The 15874-nt window shown below is 50.0% G+C and overlaps 1 protein-coding gene across 1 annotated transcript; it reads left to right on the top strand.

The window, feature by feature from the left end:
* Positions 1–1471: 1471 nt before the first annotated feature.
* Positions 1472–8664, top strand: MYL11 (myosin light chain 11). The gene is made up of 7 exons (XM_078652861.1): positions 1472–1538; positions 3472–3567; positions 5733–5808; positions 6568–6672; positions 6783–6861; positions 7243–7291; positions 8180–8664. Exons 1-7 carry the CDS (start codon positions 1536–1538, stop codon positions 8282–8284), a joined length of 513 nt encoding a protein of 170 aa, XP_078508987.1. The 5' UTR covers positions 1472–1535; the 3' UTR covers positions 8285–8664.
* The last annotated feature ends 7210 nt before the right edge of the window (positions 8665–15874 follow it).

Below are 15874 nucleotides of genomic sequence, written 5' to 3'. Positions count from 1 at the left end.
AGACCACTCATCAAGCACTCTCTTCGTGAAATGGTAGCCACATTCTAGGGTCCAATTGTAGTCTGCTTTTTGTTAAGCCTCTCAAACTTTATGTAATAAATAAATTAATTCATCGACATACATAGAAAGCCTTTGGGACAGTCCTGTAAGACATTTGTCTGTTCAAACGTGAGTCATATTTTAATTACAACCACCACAGCATACTGCAGGGGGGCAATGGGCCAACCCACTTTCGCCATTTGCGCTCTGGCAGTGTGAAAGAACATTTTGCCTCATCACAAGTGTGCATCAACCTAAAAAGAACTACATTTCAATACCAGGGCTTTTGGCCCAAGGTTTGACTTTAACAATGTATTTTGTCTTTCCATTCTTTATCCATTTTTTATTTGTTAATAATTATATGTACAACTTTGTCCTAAGGTTACCGTAATCATTCTATAAGAAGCATATTTTCTTGTGATATTTTTGCTCTTGGCCTTTCAGCCATCGAGATTTCTCAGGGAGTTTAATGTGCGTGAACTAATGCTGGATTTGAAGCAAGTCCCTTCTTCAAGGGTGTATGTGTTTAATGATTCCTCTTTATAAACTAAACGCATGGATAATTCTTAGAGGTTTGAGTCTCAGGCATGCAATATGGTTGATCCAGATCTCAAACAATCTGTCTCGATCAGGCATGAACAATCAGCTGTCAGGAATTCAAACAAATATCTATCTGCCTGTCCCCCTGAGGCGTGGATTAAAGAAGCAGGGATAACAAAGGACCTATCAGCATGTCCCTTCCCGGGAAGCCACAGCAGCCTGACTTTCCCGCCAGTGCGTCGGGTGCGTAAGGCCCAGGAAGGAGTTTCTCACCTGAGCACTGCCCCGCAGGGGCCTAGCTATCACTGGTGCAGCAGCACCGGGCACAGAAGTGTGAGGAGCTGAACCCAAATTTTGTTTTTTTATCCCCAAAGCAGGTGACAAGAGAACCTATATCCCTCCCATAAGGGTCGGTGGCACTGCAGTACGCCACTACTACATTGAGGAGAGGGCATACTTTTAGAATACCGTCTCTCCTGTGGGGACTATGTAAAATACCCCTATTGTTATAGTTTTCCTGGAAAGATTCGGTGTTTTGATTTAACGCAAAGTGTACCCCTCGGTGCCCACATCCGTGCCAGCGCGTCGCCATGGTGGGTACTCCCGTTGCACCCACACCTGGGCACCCACGGTTTTTGGAGGGGCCCCCATATGTGCTGAGGCGTTGAAGTCCCAGCCCGGCCGCGTGGGCCCGGGTCCCCTCCTTGCCTCCGTGTCCAATAAAGGAGTTCTACGTCTTGCCAGGAGCCCGGGGGTCTATTTCGGTGCTGGGAACGCGAGCCCTCCCTCCCTCGCCCTCCCCGAGGGTCCCCGAGCCAAACTTGAAGATGCTGCTAAAGTTAGGGCCCGCATGCTAATGAGCAGCCGGGTATATAAGGCCCGGGCCTGGGCTGGGAGTATGTCACTCGGCAGCCTCCAGTCTTCCAGGAACATCACCCCCCTGCACCAGCTGAGCAATGGTAAGTGTGGAGCGACCACCGTGGGGCTGTGACAGGCCGAGGGATGTGGCAGGTGGCCGAGGACAGACCCAAGGGACCTCCGAAGACGGGCCTCCCCAGCTCACCGATCACTGGGGCGCCTCACTGGACTTCGAGGCGCTATAAGACTGCGTGGCCACTGCCCAGCTTCACAAGGACTTCTCCCGCAGGCCCTCGCTCCCTCGTGAGACTTCAGGGACTGCTGCCCGGGCCTGGGGTCCGCCTGGCGCCCCAGCCGTGGAACTTGGAGTGGCAACTCGCTCCACCCGGGGCGCCCAGGGCTGGCACCCTATCGGACTCTGAGGGGTGTCATGGCTGGCACATGGGACTTTCGGGTGCTCCTTGGCTAGGCTAGAGCTGCTCCCTCGAGCCCTGGCAGCTGTCAGTGCAGCCTCTGAGGGATGGAAAACGGAGAATGTTGGCGTGTGCCCAGTGGGGTCTGTCATAATTAGAGTTCTCCACCTAGTGAGGGGTTCAGTCACATCCCTTTAGACGGGAGCTCCAGTCCCCTGCACTGAAGTCGAATCGACTCTCTGTGTCCCATCAGTGAAGACGCTTCACTTTTCTGTGTCCTTACTCCGTCTCTGCTACTGACTCATTGTTTGATCTTGTACAGCTCCCTTCACCTCACTTTGCCTGACCCGGTTCACTCTTTGGGTGATCGCAAAGACGTCGCCTCATCTACAAGTCCCTGTAACCCTGGGTCCGCATCTTTGTAACCAATAGCAAACCCTCCATTGCACGGGCTATGCGGGCAGCCCTGTAGTCCTCAAGGGGCGAAGCAGCGCAAATGTGCTATATATGTATCCTTTTAAAATGCTTGTGGGGGTAGAGCAGTCGAAAGTGGGTTCTTTTGTAGCTTACCTCTCTTGCCAGTCATATCACAGGACGGCCGGGGCGTCCCATGGAGGTCAAAAGTACAGGCCTTGTAAGGTCTGTCTGCAAAGGTGTTAAAGGGGTGCCGGCAAAAACAGGGGACCAAACGTGCTATGTGTGCAGTGATTTAGGGAACCAGCCCCCCTCTTTAGCAGCTTAAGTGGGGGTTGCCACTGCACCCGGTGGCACCGTAATCTGTGCCCCACTGAACGTTCATTCGTATTATATTTGTCCTGTTCTCTCTGCAGACATTCTGCCATAAAATGTGCAAGGTAAGAGCAGGGCAAGACAAAGAGGTGGGGGGCAGGTGCTGTTAAGTGAGCCCCATGAAAGGAAAACGAAATGGTGAGCAACAAATACCAGAAAATAAAAAAAATTACGGTAGATAGAACTGAAAAACAAAAAGAAACGGAAGGAAGATTGAAAACGATAAATAAAGGGTGCAAGGAGGGCGAACTGGAAGGGCAAATTTTTGGATGGAGAGATGAAAGAAATAATTAGTGAAAGGTTGAAAGGGAGAATGGATGAAAGGTTGGAAAAAAGGGTGGAGGGCAAATGGATGTAGGTGAGAAAGAATGGATCGATGTGCGAAGGTAATAGTCGCTGGATGGAATGATGAAAAGATGTATAGACAGATGGATGGAAAGATGAAAGGGTGGGTTTCTGAGTGAAAGGATAATTAACGAATCAGTGAAATGATAAAAGGATGGAACATCAATAAATTGCTGGAATAACAAAAGGATGAGCCGAAGGATCAAAGAATGGGTAAATGGAAGGGTGGGACAACGAATATGGAAAGATAGCTGGGTGTACAGTTGAAGAGAATAATTGTAGGTTACTTGCTTCAGGCACCCAGTGCCATTAAATATTTGTTTCAAAGTGGGGGGTATTTATACTTTCTGGCTGCTCCCTTGCTGTAAGGGGCCTCTCGAGTTTCTGCGTTCACTGAGCAGTGATGCCTCGGAGACAAGGCCTTGCTTGCTCCGAGGGAGTGTGTGCGCCCCCCGACTCCTCTAACCGCCCTGTCCTCTCTCCCCAGGCACCCGCAAAGAAGGCCAAGAGGAAGGCAGCAGAAGGCGGCTCCTCCAATGTCTTCTCCATGTTCGACCAAACCCAGATCCAGGAGTTTAAGGAGGTGAGTGTGCCTTGAAGAGCGAGCCACATCTTTTCCATCAGAGCCTTCAATTACCTTTCAGGGACCAGTTTACTTATGTCACATATGCGGCCAGTGAAATTATATGACAGGGAACGACCACATTATGCGGCAGGGCTCACTTATTGTGCGGCAAGAAAAGGCAAATTACGTGGCATAGCGAGGCACATTTTGTGATAGGATTATCTCTTAGTTAAATCATTTTTACACATTAACACTATCTTAGCAAAGTTTTCACCTCATTAGTAGAAATCTGACTCCCAAATAGAGCAAAAAGCAACAGAAAGATTAGCAGGCAACCTTTGTTGTGATGGGCCTTCTGCAGCTAAAATCATTTTTGTTAAAATCTGCTGAATATTCCCCAAATGATAGATAATGTGGCAACTACATAGCAATGCGGAAAACACCCCAAACATGCCTAATTCCTGTGGCCCTGCCCATAGGCCTGACTGGGGACAGGGTCAGAGGCAGGTGATCAGTTTAGGATGGGGGTATTCTGTTATTCCAGTTTGGATGTGGGTGAAAAAATTCCTGTCTCTAGCTACCCCAAAAACCTGGACATTTCTCGCATTAAGCTGTCAAAATCCGGCTGATGTGAACAGAACTTCCCACTCCTAAAGGTTACAGTAGGGGGCAGAAGAAAGGCGGGTGGCATATCACACAATCACTTCAAAGGACAGAAGCACCTTTGGGAGGGGGCTGTGGGGCACACATACACTGACCCACTCAAACCGTATTCTATGCCCAGTAGCCCCAGTTACTCACATCCTCCCAGTCCTTTGCATAAGCAATTTACACTTTAAGATGTGCGGACTTGTCCTCGCCAGTGGGATGGCCGTGGCAGCCCACGGCGGCTCCAGAGTGATGACGAGCTAGCCCAGAACTCAGGATGTTCCATGTAAGATGTTAACATCTTTCCTAGTCCTACTGTCTGCTTTTGTTGCACTGCATTATGGTACTTGTAGTCTTGCATGTATAATGCAGATTTAAAAAACACACTGGGTCGATTGAGCAATTCCCACCTGAAAAGGGACATACCGACATCTCTACTTCTCCTGCCCAGCCTCTCCCAGAGAGGGGCGTGGCGTAGACACATACGACACCCATCAGAGTTGGAAAGTGACAGAGGCGTCTCCCCAGGCATGCCCACCTGTGGGTGAGCTCAAGGGACGGATATAAGGGGCAGCGCATGCCAAGACAGACAGCAACCAACCAGCGCTCGTGCAAGGGCATTCCTTCCATCAGCAGAACACGAGGAGGGGGCGGGGGTGGGCAGCTGTCGGACTTGGGGAGAGGGGGGGGGCTCTGAGGACGCAGACAGCTGACTGGAGCATTGAATTACACCCCAAGACTCCTTAAACAGAAACGCAGCTAACCCAGAGGCCCAGAATATCTTGAGATCAGGTGACCCCCGCCCAAAGGGACCGACACACCCACCTCGCACCGCATAACACCACAGACAAGAACATTAGGCACTGCCACTACTACCACATAAGGACACGCAGAAACAAGCTAAGCATCAAACTCCTACACACACACCACAAACAAGAAAACACAAAAGAAACAGAAGAAACATGACCATGGAGACTCATATGGCCATAGCAGGCACATAGGGTCAACACCACACGCATAAAAAGATTGCTTGATGCAGACACAAGTAATCCGCAAACATTCACACAGCAACTATATGCACAAAGGCGCCATCTGTGCATTGAGATTCAGGAATAGGCAAACACAACTGAGATCTTTACACAAACCTTACTAGCACAGGTGTAACAGACCAGAAAGGGGCTTGCTTCCACGGTGCAGTTGTGATGGGTATTGTTCCGATGGGTCTCCCAGGAGTCCCTTGGGACAGAACACCCCAACAGTGCTGCTCCCACTGCGACAGGCCTCTTTTAAGAGGATACCCCTACATTATGATGCCCCTACCTATCGACGGTGCTTCTAATAACTTGGATATCCCCCGGTTCTTTCCATAAGATCCTTCCATTAAAGGTGATTTCCACACCGGACTGGTTGCTGTCCAATAACTGTGCCTTGTTCTATACACCCCCATTCTGCTGGCCCGTGCAATGCTGTGTTGTTTTGTCCTCTCAATGATGGCGCGCTTGTTAACACTCCCTTCTGCCGCGCTTCCCCTCCAGGCCTTCACCGTCATTGACCAGAACAGGGATGGCATCATCGACAAGGAGGACCTGAGGGACACCTTCGCCGCCATGGGTGAGTGCGCCTGCCCCTTCTCTCAATATAAGGAGGTGGGGTGCGGGGAACAGGCTTAGTGTTATCATGGGTCACCCCAGTTCCAGAATCGCATTAGTCTGCAGCACGTCATTTTCTAAGCAAGTATTTCGGATGCCTCAGCAAAAAAACCTCAAAAGGAGCTTGAATTTCGACCCACAATTTCCCTGAGTGCCTGAGGGTGGGGGAATTCTCAGTGCACCCACCTGATCCTGACACCAGATCTGAGAGTAACCTTTAGGCACCTGCTGTGGTGCAGGCCTTCAAACCTTCCAGGGTGGCTGGCAAACCCACTGGTACCATAGATGTGCCTGCTGGCCGATGGACAGTAACACTTGAGCATTGCACCATGGGATACCCCTCACCTCCCATCACGGCCAGTTATGTCCACGATTAACATAGATGTGACAACTGGCCGGTACCATTGGGGCAAAGCACTTGGGGTGGCTTTGTTGTGGACAGTGCTTTAATTGGACATAAAGAAATGCAGGTACTCCCTATTCAGAGCACGCCTGCTTCCGAGAAGTGCATGCCCCCTCCCTTTCAAATGAAAGAAGCACAGGTACTCCGTAGCGGCTAGCACCGGCTCATTTAAAGCCCTGGTTGAAGCCCAGCTCCTTCCTCGCCCGGGGAGTCTGGAGGCAGGTAGTTGGCCCCCGAAGGTGTGGCCCTGCACACCATACACCTGAGGGGCCCGGTGCCCCACCCTCGGCTCACCCTGCTGCTCCCTCCCCCCCACAGGCCGCCTGAACGTGAAGAATGAGGAACTGGACGAGATGGTCAAGGAAGCCAGCGGCCCCATCAACTTCACCGTCTTCCTCACCATGTTCGGCGAGAAGCTGAAGGGTAAGTCTGACCCCTGACCCCGGTAGGGGGCTTCAACTGACCACTGTTGGCACACGGCGCACAGAGCCCGCCGCACGACCCCTCACTGTGTCCCCTGCCTCTCCCCACAGGTGCCGACCCCGAGGACGTCATCACCGGCGCGTTCAAGGTCCTTGACCCCGAGGGCAAGGGCACCATCAAGAAGCAGTTGTAAGTATCGCGCGCTCCTTCTCGCTTTACCCATGGGGGCAACCCTTCTCATACAGCCCCCATGCCCCCTAACCTGCCCCTACATCTCTCCTACTCACTACGCACGTGCCCCTCTCCTCATTTCTTGGTTCCTCTGTCTCCCACTTTTTCCTCCTCTCCCACTGCCTTAGTCTACCCACCAATACCCATCCCTGCCTACACCATCAACCCCCGCCTCATCCATGCCTCTCTTCAGTCCTTACCTGCATTTCCCTGCTTAACTCTCTTCTCCGCCTCTACAGCGGCCCTCTCCCCCTCCCCCCGTCTCCTCTGCTGTTACTTCACCCCGATCTTTACTGCCTCCTCTCACCTTCTCTTTCTCTGTCCTCTTCTCTCCCACAGTCTGGAGGAGCTGCTGACCACCCAGTGTGACAGATTCACCCCAGAAGAGGTAAGTTGACCCCTTTGTGTTTCATTGACGCTCCAGCCACTTGCACACACCTGTAGGGTCCACCCAGGCACCCACCCTCTGATCACAACAGAGAGGCGCGAATAGAGTGAACTCCCACAGTGAAGGATGTAACGAAGTGTAGAGAGTAACCTTGGATTGAACTTCCTACACGAAGGTGTAATGTCATAGTACCTCAGAGACATAGAAGAGTACATCTGCAGCCTGAGTATCCCGCATGATTAATACACAATATAGCGCTTAGACAGGAGGACCATCTCTCAAAACAGACCTCTCTTTCAGCCTTTAGACAGCGGAGCTATCCGTCAGAATACACAGCATTTAAGACCCTTACATCGCAGATCTATCCCTCTTGCTACATGCCTCTTACAGCAGAGCTATCTCTCTAGATACACGGCTCTTAAAGTCGTTAGATAACCTTTCAGCATTGACCTCTTACCCAGGCCTTAGATAGGCGGCCTGTTCTTCAGGACACACAGGTTGTACAAACAGCAGAGCTATCATCCACTGGGATGCAGGGGGTTTTTGACACTTGCACTGCAGGTGCTTTAGTTCTTAGAAATCCAGTCTCGTGCTTCATAGCGCTCCAGCTGCTGTCATGGCTCCCCGAGTTTATTTACATTATCCATAAATCCCAAAAGACCCGATTCATGCGGGAGACTACCGATTTTTCAAGCCAAAAAAATTGCTTTATTTTAGCTGTCTCCCGCCTGAAATTGCATTTTCTACAATAGAAGCCAATGGGGAATTTTCATTCTCACGATTTTTCATTTTAAATCTCCCACATCCCTGTCCGTAAATGTTGGCATGTATGCATTATCACACCTTGGACCAGTGCGCCCCTCCTGATCACCTCTCTCACCCCCACAGATCAAGAACATGTGGACCGCATTCCCCCCTGATGTCGCTGGCAACGTGGACTACAAGAACATCTGCTACGTCATCACCCACGGAGAGGACAAGGACCAGGAGTAAAGCATCCTTCCAGACCTGCCCGGGGGGCGAGGCCGGCCCGCCCCCGCCACCGGCCCCGCGCCGGCCACCTCGCCCCCTCTTCCGTTCCCTGTACCATAATTTATATTTTTGTTTGTTTTATAAACGTACAAAAAACTCTGAGAAAAAGACCCATGTTCTTATTTTGGGGGGTGGGTGTGGATCGGAGGGGGATGAGGGGAGTCCTGGAAAGGGGGTGCACGAAAACGTCGGTGCCCCCACCGCCCTCCACCTGTGCCCGTCTCTACCACACCCCGGCACTGAAGTCTTAAGGAATGCGAACAGGCGGGGGCTCCGGAAACCAACGCGAGGGGGCTCAGCTCGTGCTCAATAAACCGAGACCACGTCTTCTTTGTACTCTCTCTCTGTCTCCGAGGTGTCTTTTCAGGGCGGGGCGGGTGGGCATGGGTGGGGTCGAGGGCGGGATGGAGGGAGGGGGCAGCAGGGTTCACATCCGGAGGCACCTGGTCCTTCCGGCCATTGGCACCAAATCAAAAGGCATCATGGCGGCGCAGCTCTCCTCAAAAGCGGACAGACAGAGGTCTCACGAAGCCCACAAGCTGCTGCCGGCTTCCAAGTCAGGATTAATGTTTCCCGTTCGCCTTCAGTGTCCACTGCCCCTATGCCATTTGGTTTGGTTCATTTAACTTATGGTCATCTTTAATAAACTCACAGGTGTCATATTCTCACGTTGTCCCTCATTCCCTCCTTGCTATCCAGACCTCCCCTTGCCCTTGGTTTTGCTCCTCATGTATGCTTCCTGTGCCCTCAACCACTTTATGGCGCCGCTGTAGCTCTACACTCAACCCTACACCGACCATCTGCTCCACCTCCTGCACCCAACCCAGTGCTCCTCACTCACATCTTCCAAATGCCCATTCTGTGACTTAGTCACTCCCTTTCACCGTGTCCCTTCCATGTAGCCACTTGATACACGCCCCTCTTAACTCTTTCTCCCTGGCACTGCACCCCCTCCTACAATCTCCACTCTCAATTCCAGGTGCCCCTCCCCCCCCAACTTACTCTCAAGTGACACTTCAAACCAGCTCTTCCGAACTGCCATCTTCCCGGTGGCCAAGAAAAGAGGTAATCGCCCCTATTGCAACCAAATAAAATGTCCCCTTTACCCAACGGTTGGTATTATAGGATAGCCTAGATTAGAGTGCAGTGAGAACCACCCCCCTTCCCCGCAACCCTGGAGGCCGGTGTCACTGCAGCTGCTGCACAATTACAGCTATGTCCCCGCTAAAAGGCCTCCACGTCCCTCTTTCGTCCCTTCCTCCACCCTCTGTCCTCTCATCCTCTTCTGCACTTGCACTCTTGCTCCACCCTATCCACTTCCACCGTTTCATCTCCCTTCCTTCTGACTCATCGTTGTCCTTCCTCCTTAGTTACTAGTGCTTCTCCTCTCCTTGCTTTTCTTCATCCTGTCCCCTTTCCCTCACTTCTCCATAAGCAGCTCTTCTACCTGTGTCCAACCCATCCCATTCAATCTCCCTGCCCTATACTCTTTCTTCCTTTGCGTTCACATTCACACTTAGCCTTCACTTCCCTCTCTTTCCACCCTCCTTCCTCTTTTCTCATTAGCTCCCTCCTAGTCTCCTTCACTTTTCTACTTCCTCCTTTCCCTGTCCTCCACCACCTTTGTATGACCAGCCCTATGAATATGGCTTCTCATTGCTAGGTTGCCCAGTGAATGTCTGGGGCCTGCCTCCCCCCCCCTGTGACAGTGCCTCTTCCCCCAGTTCCACGAGGAATTTACAACACTGAGCCTGCACTCAGGGAGGCACTCGCCCGATATGAGCGGGCAGCCCTTTACTTGAACTGCAGCTGGCACCGAGACAGCTGGGCCGCTGGACCCAGGTCTCACTCACACGCCGAACCACCAATACTATGCCCCTGACCGCCCACACTCCCTCCCAGTTCCTACCATGTGAACCCTGAAAGTGTGCCTTTAATGAGCTCCCACTCACAAACTCTTTACAGAAATGTTCTCAGGAACTGACCCCCCCCCCCCTTCAACGCCTATGCCTGTTCCCTGTGGACATTGACAATTTGCTTTCAAATAAACTGCACAAACTTTTTTAATGACTGCACCCCCCTCCTCCAGATACTCTCCTTTTCATGTAAATGCCAGCTCCCCAAATGTATCCTTTTGAACTCCCTCCGTTTTTGCTCCCTCTCTCTCCAGTCCTTCCCACCCACACCCTACTCACCCCTTCTGGATTCAGCACCTACCAGCTAGCCTCTCTCCCCATCCCTTCCTTGTACACCGCCTCTCCACTATGCTGGAGCTTACTAACACGCCATACAAAGTCATATCACGTTCAGGAATCTTCAACCTTGGATTCCACTCGACTCTGCCTCTCTCCCTGGCTTCACACACCCTTTAAGCTTTTTCCTGCATTTGATCTCGATGGGCTTCCACCTGTTTCGCCAATGCCCACCTCTCCCCCTGACCTCGCCTTCCCCACATCTCCTCCCCCCACTTCTGCTGCTCAATTCCATCCAGTTCCTCTGATCCCTCTCTGTAGGCCCCCTTGATTCCCCTCTCGCAGTCGCAGACCCTGTCATATTGATCTAATCAAGAGTGAAGCTTCCCAAAGCACCTACCTTGAGTCACAGCTCTTCTTTGCTCTCCTTAACTGCAGCCCTGCAGCTTCCAACTGCGTCAATATCTCGGTTAACACACTCAACCCCACTCTTGATGTTTTCTGTCCAACTGAGACCTGGGTTAAGCACTCTACTAGTCCATCATAGACATCATTGTCCACCCAAATTGTTCCACAAGGAAAGATTCAGACAAGTAAAATAGGGTCCTGTTGGCTTGCTCCTGCACTACCCGGCTCCATTTAAACCCCTTCTCATAAATCTGCCCCCTACCAACCTCATCAAGCTCTGACTAGCTACAATCTACCAACTCTTTGGAAACGCTTTCCTAAACACGCTCTTTGAACTCCTCTCCACCAATCTTCTCTCATTTGACTCCATCCTTCTGGAGGATTTTGACATGAGATGGAACAAACCTTCTGACCCGATCACTTGTGAATTGGCATCTTTCTCTCAGCTAATGATGACCTTCAAGTCCCAATAATCATATCCACAGCAAAGGCTCCATCCTCGACCATAACACCACCCAAGATGGTGTCCAGACCCTTGATCCAATCACCTTGGGCAGGTCTGTCCATTTCCTTATTCCCCCAAGCTATATTCCCCCGCTCCCTCCACTGGAGCACAGGCTCAAACCAAGCGTGATATGCTTGATGCAGGGGTTATCAACTACCGGACGGAGACTGAGAACCACCATCTCCTGTTGCTCCATCGTTTCACATGACTCGTATGATGCCAATCTCCTCTTCATAAACCTTTAACTCTTCCATTGAAGCTATTGCTGATGACATCAACCCCTCTCTATAGAACCACCCTCCATAAAGCCAAGGACTCCAAATGGTTGTCTTCCAGCCTCAGACTCAAAAACACACTCTGTTAGAAGAGCAGAAAGGCAGAGGAGAATAAAAAAAGACTCCAATCACCTACCCAGGTATAACCCAGTGGCTCAGCAAGAGATGCTGCCTGAAGTCACAAACTAACCTCCCTGACAAAACACCCAAGAAACAGGCTTTATGTCTCAAACCAGTGTATCCCCCTTCTGGTCCAGATGCTTCCAGAAATAAAAAAAAATGTCTGACAAAATAACTAAAACAAATAAGACTCCGAAATTTCCACAATAAGGGCAGAACTCTACAACATCCCTCCTACTAATTCCACATGGTACCCTAACACCAAACTGAGCAAACATTGGAATTCATTCTCCCCTATCTCAGCAGACACGCTTCTCGCTGTTGTCTCTGATTGCAAACTCCAGTGATCCAGTCCCCTCTCCATTTCCAAAGACCTTGTTTAGGTCTTTTTTTCCTCATTGGCAAGTCCTCACAAATTCATCTCTTCAAAATGACAGTGAATCAAACTGCCTTAAAGCTGCACATGTACCCCCAACCCCTTAAGAAAGTTAACCGTGACCTCTTTCAATGTTCGCCCACGTCACAAGTCTTCCCTTTCTAGCCAATGTTATCAAGAAATACGAATCCTCCCAATTGATTACACATACTTAGGAAAATAAAAAGGCAAAACGGGTTTGAGGTCATATAAATCATATTCCATTGATTTGTCAATTAGAAACCTTCAATTTTCTCCAATAATATTAATTTCAATGCGGCAAATGTGTTGCCATAAAGTTCTCAATACTCTATTTGATAATCTTTTCATATCCAAGAGGTGCAATAGATCTTCAGAGAAGGACAAGATGGGAAACATACTGGAAGCATAATCTAATCTCTGCACAGCATGGAAGCTACCTTTGGGATAAAGGTCATGTTTGGTTTTAACATGATACCCCCTTCCATGTTTCTCAGAAAAGGAGATCTACACAACAATGCCCCAATCTTACCAATTCTTCACGCAGATGGGATTGCCTCTAGATATACCACCCATTTAGTTAGGAACTTCAGTTCCAAAGAATTTAAAGGCCCCAAAGGATAATCCTGAAGATTTCTTTCACGACAAAGTTCTAAAAATTTACTCTACCTTCCCAACGGCAGCCACAACCCTGGATGCTATTAATCCACCTCCCCCTAGACCACCTCTTCACGCAGACCAGCCTTCCCTCGAGCACTTCCCTCCTCTGGACCTCGACACTTTAAGCAAGGTGGCACGACAAGTCAAGTCTGGCTCTCCATGTGACCCTGCTCCGCCAGAAATCCTGATGCAGGCAAGCGAAGCCACCCTGCCGGTAATCTTGGATCTTCTAAACACATCCATATCCACTTGCTCAGTCCCCACAGCTTGGAAGCAGGCCATGGTACGGGCGCTGTTGAAGAAACCCAGCCTGGACCCTAATGACCACTCCAGCTATCGTCCCATCTCACTTCTCCCTTGGGCGAGCAAGGTGTTAGAGAAGTATATAAACGCACAGCTGGTCCAGTTCCTGGAGGACCACGCTCTTGTACACACATCCCAGACAGGTTTCAGACCGAAGCATGGCACGGAAACCGCCCTGCTAGCGGTCACCGAAGAAACTAGAAGGATACTGGACCAGGGAGGATCAGTGGCAGTGATCCTCGTCGATCTAAGTGCCGCCTTCGATACGGTCAGCCACACCATCTTGCTGGACCGTCTCTATAACATCGGGGTTTCTGGTGACGCTTTAAGGTGGTTTGACTCCTTCTTGTCTGGGAGGTCGTTTCAGATCTTCGACGGAGAGACGATATCCTCAAGCAAACCCCTGAGCTGCGGAGTACCACAGGGCTCCTCCCTGAGCCCTGTATTGTTCAACGTGTACATGGGACCGCTGGCGGGTGTTGTCGAACCATATGGCATTAAAATCGTGTCATATGCCGACGACACCCAGCTTGTGGTCTCGCTGGCCACGGAGAACAACAGGCATTCCCCAGCCGACCTGCTAAAATGCCTAGAGGACGTTAAGGGTTGGATGACCAACTCCTCCCTAAAACTAAACGGAGAAAAAACGGAGCTTATGCTCCTAGGTCCAACCTCTCCTGTGCCTTTTTCCTCCTTGTGGCCCAGCACACTAGGCCCCCCCCCACCCCTAAGGAAAGTGTCAAGAGCCTGGGAGTGTGGCTGGACAACAAACTCTCCTTCTCCACCCAGGCCACAAAACTGTCCGCCACCTGTTTTGGCCTACTTAGAATCTTGAGGAAGGTTCTCCCGCTACTTCCCCTAGAGGCCAAAAAGGTGGCGATACAGGGTCTCATCCAGTCCCGCCTGGACTCGAACAATGCCCTATACGTGGGGGCACCTGAGATGACCCTCCGGAAATTGCAGGTTGTGCAAAACTGTGCAGCACGCACCCTGCTGAAAATCCCACGCACCCAGTCAGCCAGACCTGCTCTAAAAGATCTTCACTGGCTGCCAGTGAGGCAGAGAGTGGCCTTCAAGGCGCTATGCTTGGCGCACTGCGCCTTCTGGAAGACGGGTCCAGCCATTAACACCGACCTTGTCACCCCCTACCACCCTAACAGGAACCTTCGGTCGACGGAGGCGTTCCTCGCCGTTGTCCCCAGAGTAAAGCGAGCCAGGTCTGGGGGTAGGCTGTTTTCTCTGAACGCCGCCAGACTCTGGAATGCTCTCCCCATCTCACTCCGGTCTAACCCAGACCTCCTCCCATTCTGGAAAAACTTAAAGACACTGCTGTTTGCAAGTTCCTTCGTACCTTAGCCTCCCGTCTCTTCCTTGCTTCAACCCAGCGCTTGGACGCCTACGGGCAGCAACCGCGCTTAATAAATATTTTTACAATACATTTAAGTACCAGAATCAAATACTATGATGGTAGGGAACGATGTCGTAAGGATCCATTTACAGAAAACCCTTTCAACTAGCAAAATCCAAGATTTGGATAGCTGTGAGTCGTGCCATGCCTGTAGATTGCCTGTAAGTCAACAAACTAGAGCACACTGTCTGGAATGAAGTGGGTCTCAGGTCACACCTGGAGATTTTAGGTTTAACTGAATGTGTCTGCAAGACCACAAGGTCCATCACTGCCCATGAGGGGAGTTAAGGAAGCCTGGAGCCTAGAACAATGGCCCAGGAAGAGAAAGGCCAAGGGGCGCAGGTATCCCGCCCCTGAAGTTCCCACAGTACAGGTTGACGATACACCTGAAGAGGCCACCCCTCAACTGACCGGGAGGGGGGGGGAGGGGTCACTGTCACTCTAGGAGACCTGCCTGAGCTTGCTAGATGGCAAGTTGAGGTTGATCCCTCCAGGGGGCGTTCTGCATGGCACAGAAAGAGTGCCCACATCTAGAGGGCTTCAGGCAGCAAGTTGAGGCCCAGGCTTTTCATCACTATTTCAGTAGTGAAGCTCTTGTAGATAAACTAGTTATGACATTTACATATTGTGATAGATAAATAAAGCAGAGACCCATAGCATCTAATCACATAACTTATATAAGAACTATGACGTGACTTATAAACATGTTGAGCTTAGAATAATATATATATATATATATATACACATGTATACACACATATACTCATACATATATCTACATATATACATATACATACATATAACCATAAGTATTATATACATTTTTTAAGCAGCCTAAAGAATATATGTTTTAAAAACATAGTTATGCATATTTGTACATAGAAAGACACATATCTAGATACATAAATATCTTCAGATTATAAATGTTTACATATACAGGGATATGCTATACATTAGTGTTTGAGTATGGCTGTTATGTAGGATAGAGCCAACTCTTGGGTAGTTGTCTGAAGATAAGATAGGTATCCATGGATCTTATGGTTTGGTGTAGTGAATTCTATAGTTTGGGTGCTTGAACAGAGAAAGATATACTACATATGGTCTTTTTCTTGTATAGTAGGGTTTTTAGGTGAGTGATAAAGGTATTGAGGGCCTTTGCAGATTTATAAAAGCATAACACCCTCCACTTGAAGAGGTTGAGAGTGCAAAGCGGAGTCTTGAGGAAATATGGCATTGGGGTCAAAATCAAAGGGGACTAAAGTGTGCCATTGAAGGTTTCACTTAAA

This window comes from Lissotriton helveticus, chromosome 7 (assembly GCF_964261635.1).
Source record: "Lissotriton helveticus chromosome 7, aLisHel1.1, whole genome shotgun sequence".
NCBI lineage: Eukaryota > Metazoa > Chordata > Amphibia > Caudata > Salamandridae > Lissotriton > Lissotriton helveticus.
Note: the sequence above shows the minus strand (reverse complement) of the source record. Positions and strands in the feature narration are given on the sequence as shown.

Excerpts from the sequence above, each read along its gene's own strand:
- MYL11 (XM_078652861.1), top strand. Across the intron at positions 3,568-5,732 it reads AGATCCAGGAGTTTAAGGAG|GCCTTCACCGTCATTGACCA; the intron begins GTGAGTGTGCCT and ends CTTCCCCTCCAG. Across the intron at positions 6,862-7,242 it reads GGCACCATCAAGAAGCAGTT|TCTGGAGGAGCTGCTGACCA; the intron begins GTAAGTATCGCG and ends TCTCTCCCACAG.